We start from the raw sequence: 18,286 nt of genomic DNA, 5'->3' as shown, positions 1-18,286 counted from the left end.
GTATTATGAAGTGAGTTCAAAATATTCAAGATTTCTTTCAGTTATATCTGGATTCACTTACCCCAACATCGGCAAGCTTGATAAGCGGTCACACAAAGCTGGAATAAAGTTGCAGCTAAGAATTTCTTACTGAGAGATGAGGAGACCGTTGTTTTTGAAAAATATCTTTGACCCTGCTCCTGTCCAGACACAGAAGTCTGAAGGATCTCCCAGGAGTGGGGACACAATTTTGCAAACCAAGCAGGAACATATGTAGATCTCAAAGTGACAGATGGACAAAACCAAAGACAATCTTAGTTATTTGTCATAAATTCCACTAGCATTGTTAATTCATAACATGACAAAGCTCAGTACCTCTACTCATACTCAAGTTTCCTTGAATAGACTTAAATAACAAACCAGAATGTATGAGAAATGCTTTTGTCCTTTTTGTTATTTGGTGCCACTGGTGAGCGGGTTTTTATAGATTGTTACCATGGAAACTGGCTTTTAGTTAGCCTGTAGCCTGGCTAACTTTTAGGCCTAAGATAAATCGGTCTTTGTGTAAACCTGCACAACTTCAAACTCATTTTAAGGACAAAACCAACCAGTCTAAAAAAAATTGTCAAATAGATTTTCTGTTCCGCCAGTTTCAATTGTGTTAGCTGACATCGTGGAAATTCTTCACTTTTTTTCCCCACTTCATCATTGCACCAGTAGACCTCACCTCTTAGATTTCCCTTACAGATATTTCTCTGGGTGTGGTCAGAGTCACACTGGAGCCTGTCATTGTTAAAGTCATAACATGGAAGTCACAGTTTTAGACTTCCATGTCCAAAAAAAAAAAAAAAAAAAACCCAGCCAGATCAGGTAGAATAAAAACAATGATTGACTGGCAGGAGACATTTGAACAAACAACTGCAAAAACCCTACATTTTACTATTTAGCAGTCTTACTTTTTATAAGTAATTTATGAGTAATTTCTAAAGTTAATTTTCAACTCAATTATTGAATAATGATTACTTTCATTACATGCATTTTAATTTATTTTTTAAAATTGTAAAATTTACATTTAAAATTTATTTTTAAATTTCCTTTCATAGCAAATAAGATCAGAGTGTAACGCCATGATGAAGTGGCAATCTAACAAATGAGCAATGAAAGTGGATCCTGTACATGTACTCAGCTGTTTATACAGTAACATATTTGGTACTGAAAGATAACATTTGTGACACGATGAACCTAAAAGTTGGTTTTGTTCCACAGAGTGAATGTCAATGAATGCCTTCTAGCAACAACATTTCATATCTAAGACACCACATCAAAGTGGTGGTGATACTCTTGTAAAAAGGCCTATGTGTAATACTTCATTAATAATTCCCCTTGATTTATTTTGGATTTTCCTACATCTCAAGATCAAAAGTGTACTTATTTTAACTGTAGTTTTCTGCTGACTAGCAAGGAAATTCCCATTCTTGTATCAAGTCATAATGTCATCAAATCAAACCCTGAGTGGAATCGGGGGAAATGAAGCCTAGTCTCCTGAATACTTATCACATCTGGAGGCTGCTATAGCATGCCAGAATGATCACTCAGGATTGCTGCTCAGATCTAGACTACTTTAGAAAAAATACCAATACTGTTTCAGCTGCAGAAACTCTCAGCAAATTGCAGCTGTGGGCTACGAGTCATGTTGCTAGTGAGGAAGACATTCACTATGCCGACTTAAAGTTTACCATGTACTAATAAATCCCACCATCATCTTGCTGGCTGCAACCACAGATAGCCAGCTGGCTGAGAAAATGGATGGATGAACGGGTGTTGTTTGCCAAGCCTAACACATGAGTCAAACAACAACAGGAAGGCATACAGAAGACAACGTTCAGCAGCCCATTCAGTAATATAATCAGTTAGAAAAAGCAAACTTTTAGTGTGGTTTTTTTTTTTTTTTTTTTTTTTTAAAGATAACTATTTACCAGTGGTACCATAGGAGTGACTCCTATGTGATAATTTTAAACTTCAGGTTGTCTTCAAAATACTAAAAGACATCAGTTTCATACAGTTGGTTGAACAAAAGCAAGCTCCTGCTCCTGTTTTTTCCCCTCTTTTCAACATTTTTCAGACTGATAAAATGAGAGCTATGTTAAAAGTAATTATTAGATGCAACCCCCTGTACATGTGTGCACACTCTTAAGCACTGCACAAAACTGAGGAAAGTTCACAGAAACAGAAAAAAAATACTTTGATCACCATGCGTTCAGTGGAACTGTTAATGGGCATGCTGCACAGGCTTTATAAGTCATGTTAAGTGGGGGAGAAATGTGATTTGAGGTTCATAACTAGTCCTCTTTTTAATCGAACACAAAGCACAATTTTGTTTGATGTTTGTTGGTCAAATTCTCTATAAAAAAAATAATGAACGGAGGATAGATTAATTGTTCACAGTTCAGTTGTTTTATTCATAACATACATGAAACAAAGAGTTGGTCTTCAGAGTGGTCAAAAGGTCAAAGGTTTTACTCAAAACTAAATTTTACCTTCATCATTGCAAAACGCTGCTTCAAAGTCAGAGACCTCAAGTGAATCTGGAGATCAGGAAAGATCAAAGAGCTCCAAACGTGGTGTAGGAAGGACTACATACAAGACCTTAAAGTGCATTCACCGCCCCTGACGAGCAAACAAAAGACGCTACGTTAAACAACGACATTAAATAATAAACTTGATGTTTGACCACAAAGAAATGAAATCTGAGCAGCTGGCTTTACATCAGTAAAACCAGGTCTACAATCTCAGTAATAATTTCTACCATGACGCTTAGCTCACTCTGAAAGACATCGATTTCTGCGCCAGTAGGAGGAGATTCGACACTGAAGTGCATATACTGTTAGAAAGCTTTGCTGATTAAATCTGTTGGCATCCTCGTAGTTTGGCTTGTAGCAGGATGTTAGGTGTCATAAATGCTTAACCCACTGCCTCATCCAATGCTGTAAGAATGAAACGCTTCATTACAAGACAGGTTCCCAGCTTAATGTTCTTTTAATTTGATGACCACCAATGTTTTTGAGCAAGGAGTTCTTTTCAATCTGATAACAGTGAAACCTTAACACCAATTCATTAGGGACACCTGCTCAACTCCTCTTTAACAAAGTATCTAATCAACCTATTACACTCAGCGCATTTAAGAAGTTCAAAGCAAGCATATTGCAGGAAGTGAGATAATCTACACAGAACCATCTGAACCATCAAAAGTAATTACTTTGTCCAACAAATAATTGAACAACGTACTGCATTACTTTTAAGAAACATAACAAGTAATGTGTAATGTACTATTGTTTGTGTAATGTTCCTGTGTCTGTGAAATCGGTCCAAATATCCAAATCAGGGTTGGTGGAGGGACAACTTAAAGCTGTTTTACTCAGTGTACTGTACAATTAACATGTTCACGCACTTCTCATTTAAAAAAAAAAAAAAAAAAAAAAGCTAAAAGAAACCCCTACAAATATGTGTTTAGTAAAAGTGACTTGCATATCAATCGAAAGTTTAGGTTTTGTAGAAGTAAGTTTTATTTACCATATTTAAATATGTAAAATAACAAGTTGGCCAATTTAGGAACAGAAAACGATCATTTAAAGCTGTCGCGGCTGTTTCAGTGAAAAACTGTGACAGAAATAAAGGGTGGGCCATTTATATGGATACACCGTAATAAAATAGGAATGGTTGGTGATATTAAAGTCCTGTTTGTGGCACATTAGTATATGTGAGGGGGCAAACTCCTCAAGATGGGTGGTGACCATGGTGGCCATTTAGAAGTCGGCCATCTTGGATACAACTTTTGTTTTTTTTTCAATAGGAAGAGGGCCATGTGACACATCAAACTTATTGGTAAAGTCACAAGAAAAACAATGGTGTGCTTGGTTTCAACGTAACTTTATTCTTTCATGAGTTATTTACAAGTATTTTATTACGGTGTATCCATATAAATGGCCCACCCTGTATATTCAAAACAACACAGAGATCTGTGTGTGCTAATATGCTAACAGTGCTTAATTTAAAACATAAAAGCTAAAGTTACTGATATAATATAATAAGAACATTTCTTTGTTCACAAGTTTAATTGCTGCTGTCATTGTTAATGCCTTTCAGATTATTTAAAAAGATGCCCAAAGTGTCCATGTCACATTTGTAACTGGGATTTGCATATAGCTCATTGCTCCCTTCAATATTTAAAGTGGAATGGTTTGTTGATGTTTGATAGGAGCAAACACAGATGATGGACGTGATGTACAAACTCAGACAAAAGACGGTATGAACAGCTGGAGATGAGAAAGGACTGGCAAGCAAAAATAACAAAAGACATGAGCTGAGTTTAAACATTAGGTAGGCCTACTGTAAGGGCATTGGAAAAATGTAAAAGTAGAGGCTAATGCTACATGATATATATTAAAGCAAGAAATGAAAGGACTGAAAAATTGTTATAAACCACAAACCTTTAGAGAAATTGTGCCTTTCAGAACAAAAGTTTAAAAGATAAAATTTTCAGGTCACCATGACAAAATTTCTCCCTGATAAATTACTGTACAGTATGTCTCCTAACTGCTCATTTGGAGTTATACTTCCTCAAATGCCATTTCTCAGTAATGATTTTATTTGTGATTGTTCTTGTTTAAAGGGGAAAAAAATCTCTTAATGTGACTTCATTCATAGCGAAACGCAAGTACTCAAGCACAAGGACACTTTAGCAGAGAAGCTGTTTGCGTCTTCTAGCAAAACAACATTGCCCCAATACCCCCCCCCAGATAAGAGCTTTCTCTTTGGCACTTCACTAAAGTACTTCTGCTTTTGAGAAATTAGCAAAAAAGGAAAAAAAATATATATATAAAAACATATTTCAGTGTTTACTGCTCTCATGGAGTATAATGTCTATCCATAGCTATATTAATATAAAAAGGATTCATGGGTAAGGTTTAATGAAATGCACAAAATGTGAAAGCAAATGGACTTTCTGCTTTGGCACTGTCATAATTTGTTGGCCAGGCTGCATCTCACCAGCTGGCTCACACCACTTCACACAAACGGCTCTTTGGAGGCACACAATGTCACTGCATTTCTACTGGGCCCTTTTATTATGAGGTGGTGTTAGATGGATGTCAGAAGTACAGTAAAGCTCACAATGCAATGCCAGAGCTTCTGAAAGAATGATCCTAATCAAGATGAAGGGCAAGTGCGGCTGCTATAGGCATCAATAAAATCAAGAGAATTCCAGCAAATTTTATATAAGGCAAGAAACATGGCAGCTTATATAACTTATATAGCTGCCATGTTTCTTGGGAACTACCAGGAGAGCAATGAACAGGTAACACAATACAGACACACCCCTCACTTCTAAAAGCTGCGCACAGACACACCCCTCACTTTTGGAACCTGCGCACAGACGCACCCCTCACTTCTACAAGCTGCGCACAGACGCACCCATCACTTCTAAAACCTGCACACAGACGCACCCATCACTTCTAAAACCTGCGCTCAGACGCACCCCTCACTTCTACAAGCTGCGCACAGACGCGCCCCTCACTTCTAAAACCTGCGCACAGACACACCCCTCACTTCTACAAGCTGCGCACAGACGCACCCATCACTTCTAAAACCTGCACACAGACGCACCCATCACTTCTAAAACCTGCGCTCAGACGCACCCCTCACTTCTACAAGCTGCGCACAGACGCGCCCCTCACTTCTAAAACCTGCGCACAGACACACCCCTCACTTCTACAAGCTGCGCACAGACACACCCCTCACTTCTAAAACCTGTGTGATGACACACCCCTCACTTCTAAAACCTGTGTGATGACACACCCCTCACTTCTAAAACCTGCGCACAGACACACCCCTCACTTCTGGAACCTGCGCACAGACACACCCCTCACTTCTGGAACCTGCGCACAGACACACCCCTCACTTCTACAAGCTGCGCGATGACACACCCCTCACTTCTACAAGCTGCACAATGACACACCCCTCACTTCTGGAACCTGCGCAATGACACACCCCTCACTTCTGGAACCTGCGCACAGACACACCCCTCACTTCTGGAACCTGCGCACAGACACACCCCTCACTTCTACAAGCTGCGCACAGACACACCCCTCACTTCTACAAGCTGCGCGATGACACACCCCTCACTTCTACAAGCTGCGCACAGACACACCCCTCACTTCTACAAGCTGCGCGATGACACACCCCTCACTTCTACAAGCTGCGCACAGACACACCCCTCACTTCTACAAGCTGCGCACAGACACACCCCTCACTTCTACAAGCTGCGCACAGACACACCCCTCACTTTTACAAGCTGCGCACAGACACACCCCTCACTTCTACAAGCTGCGCACAGACACACCCCTCACTTCTAAAACCTGCGTGATGACACACCCCTCACTTCTAAAACCTGTGTGATGACACACCCCTCACTTCTAAAACCTGTGTGATGACACACCCCTCACTTCTGGAACCTGTGTGATGACACACCCCTCACTTCTAAAACCTGTGTGATGACACACCCCTCACTTCTGGAACCTGCGCACAGACACACCCCTCACTTCTAAAACCTGCACACAGACACACCCCTCACTTCTAAAACCTGCACACAGACACACCCCTCACTTCTAAAACCTGCACACAGACACACCCCTCACTTCTAAAACCTGCACACAGACACACCCCTCACTTCTAAAACCTGCACACAGACACACCCCTCACTTTGCAGTTATTATTACCAGGTCAGTAACCCACGTCCGTCAGCACAGACCCTCCCCACAGCCACGAGGAAACCGTCACCTAAGAGCCAACAGAGCCCTTAATAGGCCATGATCGCTACCCCGGGTTGATTCCTCCAAGGAAGATGCTCCTGGGGAACCCCCCGACGCCCTAAGCCTGCCCCTACCCCCACACCAATCACAACAGCGAAGGTGGGACCAAACTATGACCCCCCACCCCCACTAGGTGATGTAGCTGATCAAAGGAGCCCAGAGCAGTTGATCTGATGTGGTGGCATAGGCTGCATCAAGACTAATGTATTGATGTATTCTTATCTGTAGTGACATTATCTAAGCTGCCCAACAAACACACTAAAGGGGAAGTTGGAATGTTACATTTCAGACACTTTGATAAGTCTTCACATATCTCGCGCCAAAACTTCTGAACTGGTGGGCAGAACCAAAGAGCGTGGATATAATTGTCCGGTGAATTGGTTTGACAGTGTGAGCAGTTGTTGGTAGATGTAAAGCCCATCTTGAACATCCGATGACCTGTATAGTGCACTCTATGTAGTATTTTATATTGAATTAATTGAAGATTGGGATTTCTAATTAAATGAAAGGTTTTTAAGCAAATCTGAGACCAGAAGTTTTGGTCTAAGTTAACTGATAAATCCGCTTCCCATTTTGCAATAGGAAGTGATATTGATTCATCTGTTTTAGAAAGCATTCTGTATATTTTGGAAAGTAATTTTGGGGTTTTAAGAGTAAGAAATTGTACCACACTTGTTTGTAGTGTTTGTAGTTCCACTTGACCCGGTTTAAATCTCTTTTTTATTATGAATTTAATTTGTTGATATTCTAAAAATCTTTTCTTGTTGATCCCATATTGTGTAACTAGTCCGTCAAATGGAATAAATTCTGTTCCTTCTAGTATATGTTCTAAATATTTGATTCATTTACCACTCCAATCTGGAAAGTTTATCATATTATTGTTTTGTAATATGTCAGGGTTGTTCCAGATAGGTGTACGTTTGCATGGGATTAATAAAGACTCAGTCAATTTTAGAAACTCCCACCATGCTGTCAGAGAAGAGCTGATGGTGACGCTTTTGAAGCATTCATGTCGTTGGATGTTTGAGCTGATAAATGGTAGATCTGAAATCTCTAGATTATTGCAAAGTGCTTGTTCTACATCTAGCCAAGGTTCATTTAAGAGGGTATGTTTTAGCCATCCTGAGATAAACTGAAGCCTGTTGGCTAAGAAGTAGTGCTGAAAGTTAGGTAGTTCTAATCCTCCTTTATCCTTGGTCTTTTGTAGTGTTTTTAAGCTTATACGTGGGGGTTTATTTTTCCAAAGGAATTTGGACATGTATGAATCTAGAGATCAGAACCAATCTTGTGGCGGTTTAGTTGGGATCATTGAGAATAAATAATTTCTTTTTGGTAAGACCATCATTTTTAAAGCGGCAACCCTCCCCATGAGTGATATGGGTAAACATTTCCATCTAGCCAGATCGCCTTCTACTTTCTTTAAAAGTGGGATATGGTTTAATTTAGTCAGATCTGGAAGCTTGGGAGAAACATTAATACCTAAATATTTTATATTTCCCGATTACAGTGGTGTAGAAGAAGAATTATGGAAGGAGCAATTAATCGGAAGGACTGTAGATTTTGACCAGTTAAGTAATCTGATATTCTTGCAAAAGAGTTTCTCCAAAATTCACAAACCAATATCTCTGGGGTGATTGAATTGATAAAGTAACACATCATCCGCATAAAGGCTGATTTTATGTTCCACGTTCTTGCATTTTATGCCCTTAATTACTGAATTCTGTCTAATTGCTGCTGCTAGTGGTTCAATAAAAATTGCAAACAGTGAAGGGGAGAGTGGGCATCCCTGCCTGGTGCCCCTCAAGAGACAGAAGCTGGAGGATGTTTGGTCATTTGTTTTGACACAAGCTGTTGGGGAATTGTATAATATTTTTAACCAGCTAATGAAAGAGGATCCAAAACCAAATTTGTGTAAAGTTGCAAATAGAAATTTCCAGTTAACTCTGTCAAATGCTTTTTCTGCATCTAAAGAAAATATTGTAGTTTTAAGGTTTTTACTGTATGAATAGTCTATCAAATTAAGTAATCTACGTGTATTTGTTGATGAGTGCCTACCTTTTATGAAACCAGTTTGGTCAGGATGAATTAAGAGGGGGATTATTTTCTCTAATCTCTTTGAGAGAGCTTTGCAGATTATTTTAAGGTCTACATTTATAAGGGATACTGGACAAATAGTACCTTCTCAAAGAGCACGGTTACCTCTGCTCTTTGAGACTAGGTCTGAGAAATAGACAGCCCTCACATCTCGAACTGAAAAAGAAACTAAAGAGAAACTAAAAGTCCTTTAAATGAAGGAGATGAACATTTAAACAAGTTTTCCTCCACAAACGCTCAACTTTACGGCTGGAACGCTTTAAACAGCGAATGCTGTCATTTATCCTGGGGGACAACTTTGAGACACAAGCTAGTCTGGTTTTCACAGGACAAAAATTGTCTAAGATAGAAAGACAATGATTATTAAAAAGATTTGTTAATAAATCTAACTGTTATAGGAAGGTAAAACTAAATTAAAAACATCAGAAAATTTAGCAGCAGTAGAGGAATTTCAGGTGCGAGAGCTAACCACATGTCAAACAGAAGAGAGAGACAGATGGAAAGACAAGTTAAAAAGAATACAACAATGGTCTGAAATAAAAATGTCCTCGGAACAATCAATGGTTAATCCGAAGGTAAAAACAAGGTCCAGTGTGTGTCCTTTGGTGTGTGTGTGGGGCCAGAAACATGCTGTGTAAAATAAACAGAATCATTAAATTCAGAATTAATGAATTTTTTAAATTTAATTTTTAATAAATTCAAACTACTTAAAACAGAATCAGCAAGATCTGGCCAACTCTGAACCTCTGAAGTCCTGTTTTTACACTCAACAATCAAGGAATGATGTCATCCCTTCCTTGTCTGGGAATGAATGGGGAAACTGCAGCGCAGACAAACTTCCGTGTTTCCTTTTGAATGTGAAAGTTAGAGTGCCACCGCAGCCTAACCCACAGTCCACTGTGTTTGGTGTAGCTGGTGCATGTGAGGGAACATAAAGAAGGCTTGTGTGGAAGAAGGGGGGAGGCGGTAGGGGTTTGCCACAAAGGAACAGAGAGATTAGGGCAACTGTGCACAAAATTACTGTTGGGAAGCTTTTTGAAAAATTAAACAAAGTATTATTGGTTTCTCCACAGAAACTCATTAAGACCATGAAATTTTTTTCGTTTAAATTAAACATCAGTATTTCTGCTGTCTAACTTTCAAAAAGATCCATAATCACTGAGCAACACATTGACACCAATTTTGTGAGTATAAAAGTCAAATCTTAGAGATTCTTTCTTAAGGCTTCCTCAAAAGCTAAATAAATTACATTTTTTAAGGAGGAAAAATTCCAAAATATTCTCAGTATGTTTTTTATGTCACATTATGAAAGCAGTTTTACTGGTTAAATTCATCAGCCATGGAACAGCATAATTACCATGGATTACACAGAGTTTGTAAATCAAAACACATGTACAAGTTTAAAAAAGCAGTTTTCTTTTTAATGTTTCCCAATTACTCTGTACCTGACTCTAGCTACAGTAAGCAAAATTATAAATGAAGCCTAATTAAAGATAAAAAAAAAATATATAGCAGCTGCTGCAGTGTTTGTGGGGTTGGTGGAAGAAAATGAACAAAGCTTAAAAGGTCTTTGATTAAAAATGATATGACATATGCTATAAAACACACGTGCATCCCCTATGTCTTTACTTTTTCATTTTTATCTTATGGTATTGCGGTGTTGGCAAACATAATTTACTAAAATACATCATTTGTTTTGACTATTGTCCTGATCTCTGCTCACACCTCAATCATGATTTCTGACAACAAGGAAAAAGCCTCAATATGAGCTCGATTATCATAAAAAGTCAATAATCCACAAGAAACCCCCTCTCAAAACATACAGTAATCAATATTTCTCCAAGTACATGTAGCTCTTGTTTCCCCTTTCAAACAGCTAACACAAATAAAATGTGAAAATGAATTGATTTGTTGTTTAAGAAGTAACACAGCTTGGATGAAAACACAGCCACGTGAACCATTATTTACAAATCTTTACAGAGAAAGAAAGACACAAGGATTACCAACTGCTATGGTGAATTATGTGCAGACAGTCCTGCCAAGAGATTCTCTCACACACAAGCATGCATCAATATGCCAAGTGTTAAAGAAGAAACGTCTCAAAGTCCTGAATGTGCTCTGTTAAAAGAGCAACCAATGCAGAAGCCTCACAAACAACATGCAGATCCAGGGGAAAAGTCCCAACAGACACAGCAGCACATGTAGGCGTAGCTTGATTTGCTTTCCTACCTGTAGCCCCCGTCTCCTCAGAATGCTGGGCTCGTCCATGGTACAGAGCCCCGACTTATCATACCTCCTTACCGGTGCACAGCCATGCTGCACTGACTCGCCTCCCTGCACCCTCCCTCCCTCAGGCTAAATCTGATCTTAGCAGCTGCTAAACACTTCCATCAGAACTTATCTGATTGGAGGGGGGCAGTCAGCTGACACCTCCCCTTGTTCCTCAGCTCTCCAACTTCAGGAGTGAAGGAGAGAGACAGAGCAAGAAAATGGGAGAGAAAGAAAGAGAGGGAGAGAGAGCGTGAGGGGAGAGTCAGAGAGAAGATGGGCAGTTCTAATTTAGCGTAGCGACTGGTGGGAGTGAATGGGAGGTATGGTGGGTGCCGGGGGCATATGGGAGCCCCAAGACTCATTTCTCTGAGCAGCCATGCTTTTTGGGCACCCTAGATGACCATGAAAATGAGAGGATATCCTTTCCAGCATTGTTCTGCTCCAAACTCAACAATGAATCTGGCATCCTGGCTGCAGTATGCAGGACTAACTGTCCTCACTGGTCTTATTGCAGTCAGTGATTACTCACCTGAAGATTAGGCCATTGACCAAAAAAACAAACATGATAGCTGACACTGCAGCTGGTGTGAAAGAAAAGGAGAGGGCTACAGAAAAGCAATGCATCAAGGGAGGGGAAAGAAAAAAAAAGAAAAAAAAAAAAGGGAAAATTACAACCAGCCTCACTGTAAAGTATACTGTTGCTGCGCTACACCATTTTAAACTAGCTGTGAAAATGTTACAAAATGCAAAACTGCAAGCCAATTCGCACGCATGCAATGCATTCTTCATTCTAAAGAACCCAATACAGAAATCAGCCAGCACAACCTGCTACATATATCCAGTGTCAATTTCCAGCAATTTCATGCACTGGTACAGCTCCAAAGAAATGAGTTTTGAGGCAGTCGGTAAGTGATCACAGATCTTCACACTCACTAACTCCATGTCCCCACGCCATCCTGAATTATTAGCATTTGTAAAATAAGTTGTTTCCATGTACCACGCTGCCAATTTGATCTTGCAATTTTGCATTCTGTTTCAGTCTGTGTTTTTCGTGGCCCCCCTCCTCTTTTTCACCCTCTCTCACTCATTTCCATTCACTGTGGTACTGCTCTGTGAATATTAAGTGGGCCCCTTCCATTCTCCTCATCTCCAGCCAAGCTCAAAAGATTCATCTCAGAGACTAACGCCTGGAATGATGGCTACCACAGCTGGTGGAGAAGGTGCAAGGGATTGTCGCACAGGTGACCACTACATCAACTTTTTCTCATCTTGAAACCTGTACAACAGAAAGCTGATGAACTGGTGCAGGGGCTGGGGGGCAGCAGTCATTTGTATTACTGTGCTGATAAGGAAGAGAGCAAAAAGTCCAGGTCTGTGCTCGGGTAATCAGGTTGTTTTTGAATAAACCCCATAATACCTCAGAGAACAAGGATTACAGTAGTCAACTTTTTCAGCTTGAACAATGGCCTTCAGATTACCTGCGGGAATTAAAGAATCCTGTTATGTCTCAAGCCGCTGCTCAGTCTGTGACTGCTTGAAGGAACAATTAAGAAAATTCCACATTGGGCTCACAATGAAGATGAAGAGCAGCAGAAACACAAGGGAGGGGTCATTTGTCTTATTCAGTGCACAAAGCCCAGATTTTTCTATTGTACACAGCCACTGAAACAACCTCAGCAGCTACGAATGTCAAAAGAATTAAGCAACACCCGATGACAACACCTGACAGACAATTAGCAAATATTTTGATAAATACAAGGAGCAACTCTCCTCTTTAATTCATCTTCACAAGCACATTTACACTGCTTTCCATCATACTGGATGTTAAACTTGTTGCTTAGCATATTTTTCTGTCCAAGCAACAAGTATTACATAGCACACCAGAATTAAGTGGCCAATAATGTTCCATTAAAAGACAACCACGATGTCTCTAAACACTGCTCTCAAAAGCAACTCTTAGTTTTAAAGGTAATCTCATGTAAAAGCTGACGTAATGGGTCACCTGTCTGAAATTCCCTTGCACCTTCTCCAGCTGTGGCAGCAGTCTTGTGCACCTCTGCACCACTTTTTGTGCTTCTGCTTTTTTCAGTTCCCTCTGTGAGCCCTTTTTTCTCATCTTTAGAGTTTTCAAGGGAAGAGTCCATAGCTTCAGCACATCAGATCACAACTTCATCCAGGAGCATGCTCATTCTACCTAGAATTCTACTGTAACGCCCTGAGACGTCTGAGGACATTCTATGAAAACAAACCAAAAATTTGTTGCATGCCATTGTTTATTCTCTTGCACACAATGACACTGAAATAAAAGAGTTGATTTGACCAAGTTGAGAAATTCAGTCTCTCTTTCTCTCTCTCAAGAAGAAGAGTGCAAGAAATGCACTCTAAGTGTTCTTAGAAGCAATTTCAAAAGATGAGAACAAAAGTGGAAGTGGCCTAGAGATGCACAAGAAGAAGAAAGTGAAGAGATCAGACAAATAACATCAGGTCCTGTCCAAGAACTTCAATTGCAAATTCAAATTATGGAAAGGAAAATGCCAAATACTGGTTTAAAGTACACATGTACAGTTATAGTTTATAGTTATATAAAAATTCTGAAGACACCAATCTAAACATTATTATGTGAAACTGTTTCTCAAAAAGAACATTTCTATTATCTACTTATTACACTGTGTCATTGACACAGTATAGATGCTAATATAAATGCCTAAATTGCCACTTATAAAATTCTAAAATAAATAGAAATCAAAAAGCCCATTGTGGACAGCTTTCAGAAAATAAAATCAGATGAAGTAAAGCTGCTTTGACATGGGTTTAGGGGTTTTGAGGTTTTGAGGCAGACAGTTTGAGCCAATGGCCTCAGAGCAGGGCTACAGAAAAGCCTCTGGGAAAAGTCCAGGGGTTGTCTGTGACTCATTTCCTCCTGGCGGGTGGACAGCTGAGGTTGTTTTCACTACCTTTGGAGAAAAAAGGGAGAGCTGGCACTGAGAGTGCTGATTGAGTGACCCACAGCCTCTGCTCTGCCCGGGCTTATCAGACCAATAGGTAACCTGCAGATATAAGGCAGGCAGAGGAGGGACATGGCATGTGAAGAAAGCAGTAAGACTAGAAAGAGTGTATTCCCTCCATACAAATCAGTGTCAGCCATACTAAGGCCCAAAACTGACAACCTGTGAATGAATTAAGTAAGCCTTAAACCTTTAAAACAAGGGGAAAAGGTGACCAACAAGAAACAGAAGCCACTCTCAATTCCTCTCTTTTTTTTTTTTTTTTTTTTTTTTTTTTAAATTTGGACAATACTGAGTGACCATGTAAATACAAATACAAATCCCTTCATAAGATGAAATTTAACGGTTTAAAGGTCAATCTACGTTCCTACCCTCACCTATGGTCATGAACTCTGGGTAGTGACCAAAAGAATGAGGTCGCAGATATAAGCTGTGGAAATCGGTTTCCTTCGAAGGGTAGCTGGGTTCTCCCTTAGAAATGCACCAAGTGAGTAACTTGGTCATTGAAGAGGGACTGAGTAGAGCTGCTGCTCTTCCACATCGAAAGGAGCCAGTTTGGGTAGTTCAAACCCAAGACTCGCTGGAGAGATTATGTTTTGCTGCTGTCTTGCAAACAATTTGGTTTCCCTTTGGATGATAAGAGGTAACCCAGGGAGAAGAAGGTCTGATCTTCTTTGTTTAGACTTCTCCCACATGTCCTTAACCCAGATAAGCAGCAGAAGATGTCTGAATTGCTTAATTTGGGTGGTTGGTTGGTTGGTTATTTATATTCAGGTTTAGTGTAGATTTTGGTCAGTGAGAGAGTTGTGGTAACCCAAACCATCACCGCACATACCAGCTGTGATGGTTTGGGTAGAGAGGTAGAGAAAGCAATACGTCGCTCAATGTCCTCAAAAAAAGGAAGTACAAACATCTCAGCATCTGGTTTACAATAGACAATAACATCTGTAATTGTCTATTTATGGCACAACTCTTCCTTGTGTGCCTTGACATAAACTGCATTTCCTTCCTTTGCAAACACAAACTATTCCAACTACAATGATATCAGTAAAGGACATCAGTGACTGACAATTACGAGCGAAAACGAGAGTCCACAAAGGCACAACATCAGGATTATGACAGTCTTATCTCCATATCACACCAGAAGTGAGGTATTGATTTTCTGCCAAAGAGCATCACAGTCAAGAGAGATGGGCCACGCTACTCAAAAAACCATGCACACTCAGGGGCATGATGGAAAACCATGATGGACAGAAAAGGCAAAGACCAATAACAGCAATCCAGTGAGGTAAAGGGGTAAAACATTGCTGTGAGATCTTGAGGTCATCTGTGCAAAGAAGGTGCTTTTTTGCACAGATAGAAAACAAATAGATGGAGACGAAGTAAAAACAAATAACCTAAGTATAGGATAGAAGTATTAACATGGAGCCTGCCTTTAGCTAACTTCTAATGTGAGCAAGAAATAACATGCTGATTCTTGCCAAGTTAAATAATATCTTAGTTTAGTATGTTTGTATATTTGCATTTGCTTGGGTATTCTTTCACGTTTGTACTGTATTCTTTGTAAACAATTTCAGATGAGGTGCTAGCTCCTGTTCGTATGGGGTTTGATTACACCAAATACAAGTCAAACTTACCAAAATGGAAATCCATCAAGCAGACATTTGACTCAAACCACTAAACAATATCAACCCATTGGTGCTGGCAAAGCAAAAGTCAGAAGATGAACAAAGTCCCTAGACTGTCATTGGATGAATCCTCTGCACATTGGAAACGTCTGCAAAAAGGAAATTATCCAATGAAGATCCAGAAAAGAAACCAATGAGCTGTCTAACCACAGGCATTGTAGAATTATGTCTTTAGTGATATGTTAACTGTATCTTGTACAGTTTTAATGCCATTTCCTGATAAACATATTTATACAAAACCCCTGCCAGAGTACAAAGTAATGAAAACTACCTTTGTGGTAGTCATGGAAAACCACCTACAGTTGGCAGAGGCCCATTTTAAACTAACAAGAAAGCATCCAATTCTGGCAGCAAGTCTGTTCAGACAGGAATGCATCTGCCAAATCTAACCAGGGTTACAACTGACGACAATGACAGACTATAACAGAGTTTGTATTCTGGCAGGCCTCCATTCATTCATTGTGATTATAGCCGAGGACTGGAGGGCTTCCCAATCATAACCATGACTATGACAAATGTCATTCTGCCTGCAAGGTCTAAGTGACAGGAATAATCTTTTCATGTTGAAGTAGACTGCTTAAGAGTTTTTACCCTAAAACGGTATTCAGGCAAAGTTATCCTCCAAAGCAGGGAAATATTCATTTACAAAAAAGTGTGAAATTACCAAAATTAAATCAAATGAAAACTGTAAGAAGAAAACCAAGAAAGAGCATGTTTAGATCGACAAGAAGCTAAGATATTCATCCATTTTGCTCCTCTCTCAAGGTCAGCCAATTCAACATGTTTTCTAAGCTCATTTTGAAGGCAGGCTAATACAGTGGCTGTAGATGAACCCCTGAGGTGTCAGTGCAGCCGACTTCAAAAGATACTGTTAAGATATAGCCATTCAGCACACATCAACCATTCAGCTTGTGTCCACACAACACCGTATCCGGGCAGCGGTCACCAGTATTTCATTTTCTCCTGCCGTTAAGCACTGAGTCACCAGAGTCATGCAAACAGTGTTAAGAATAAGAATCAGCAGAAGAGAATGGCACAATCTTTGTTCCTAAAGGAACAACGATAACACCTGGCCATACGTTGTATACATACAAAAAGAAGATGGAGCTGTAAAGACGTATACGTTTAAGAATAATCAAGTCTTTGTTAGACAGATTTTAAGACATTTGTCTGAACTTAAAATTCTATGTTTTAACCAGTAAATATAAGGGGATAGAGGAAAAAATCAATATAGCATAATATCGTAATATTTTGCATGGTGATAATCATTATCAATATTTTATTAAATAAATTAAAATACTACAAACAAGAGGGCTCATCTCATGCGTCACTATCCTGAGATAATGTTAATAAAACCATAAAGCACTGGAACATTAAATTCTTTTATCTGTAAAATGAGAGCTAAGCTAAGAAAAGTTAAATAGTTTATCTTATTTGATAAAAGCAGTATTGACAATTTGACTTTGAAAACATAATTTGCAGTTGAAAAAGGGTGATACGTTTTTTGTAAAGTCATTAACAACAAATGATGCACATTAATTTTCATGAGTGCTAAATAATTTACAATACTTGTCCAGTGTCATTTTCAAGTTACAAATATAAACAGCACTATACAGCAGCAGCTTTTTGAAACACATTATGAAAGTCTGTCACAGCTCGATCACGGGACTCAACACTCAACCACTTAACATTGTTCTTCCCACATTACATTTGTATGGGAGGCACCAAGTTTCATCAAGCTAAAGGAACAAAAGACGTTTGGTTACACTCGAATAATTTTCAGAGGTTGAACCAAGGCCCCAACCTTTCACTGACCTTAAACATGTCCTGGGAGATCCTACAAATAACATTTTTTTTTAAAAAAACACACAAAACTATCGCTTGAAAATATTGTACGTTAGCCTCTTAGGACCCCATGGCCTTATAGACTGTGCTATGAGTGCACAAAATTGACTTTTGACTCAATCTGGGCTCACAATAACACAAATGCACTTTTATGTTAACACACTGGATAAACAGAACCTGATAAATGTGGCACTGTGTCTTAGTAGCCTAATACAAATCTGCCGAGACAGAAAGATTTTTGTCAATGATAGTTTAACCAAGTATTTGATCTAATGCTCAATGTGTACAAGGGCTGTGTTACAATAACACATAACATAAAAGTCACAGATGTCAAACTGATTGAACACATTAGCTGAAGGACATCTTCACACGAGAATTAAGTTACAGCAAATCATGTATTCATTTCCAGTACAGAGCACAATAACCAAAGGGAAAATGTGAAGCTTTTACAAGCACAAGGGCACATGTATTTAAGTTTCACATAGTGAAAATACACTAGCGCCCCCAAGTGTAAGGAAGCAGGCCGGCTATTTTAATA

General features: G+C 39.3%; 1 protein-coding gene across 10 annotated transcripts in view; it reads right to left on the bottom strand.

Annotated features, from left to right (window-relative positions):
• The window catches only part of mast4 (microtubule associated serine/threonine kinase family member 4), a 101,601-nt gene that overhangs the window by 56,701 nt on the left and 26,614 nt on the right, over positions 1-18,286 (bottom strand). The window contains exon 1 of one of the 10 annotated variants that reach the window (XM_084935783.1): positions 11,169-13,805. The exons of 8 other annotated variants lie outside the window; for them this stretch is intronic. In XM_084935783.1, the coding sequence (XP_084791909.1) occupies positions 11,169-11,207 (39 nt within the window). In that variant the 5' untranslated portion in view covers positions 11,208-13,805. Of the gene's footprint in view, positions 1-11,168; positions 13,806-18,286 lie in introns of those variants that run through there. One more of the 10 variants, XM_084935785.1, reaches the window with a different exon arrangement.

The sequence above is a fragment of the Perissodus microlepis genome, chromosome 7 (genome assembly GCF_051167445.1).
Source record: "Perissodus microlepis isolate ML-2025 ecotype Zambia chromosome 7, ASM5116744v1, whole genome shotgun sequence".
Classification (NCBI taxonomy): domain Eukaryota; kingdom Metazoa; phylum Chordata; class Actinopteri; order Cichliformes; family Cichlidae; genus Perissodus; species Perissodus microlepis.
This window is presented reverse-complemented; position numbering and strand designations above follow the sequence as displayed.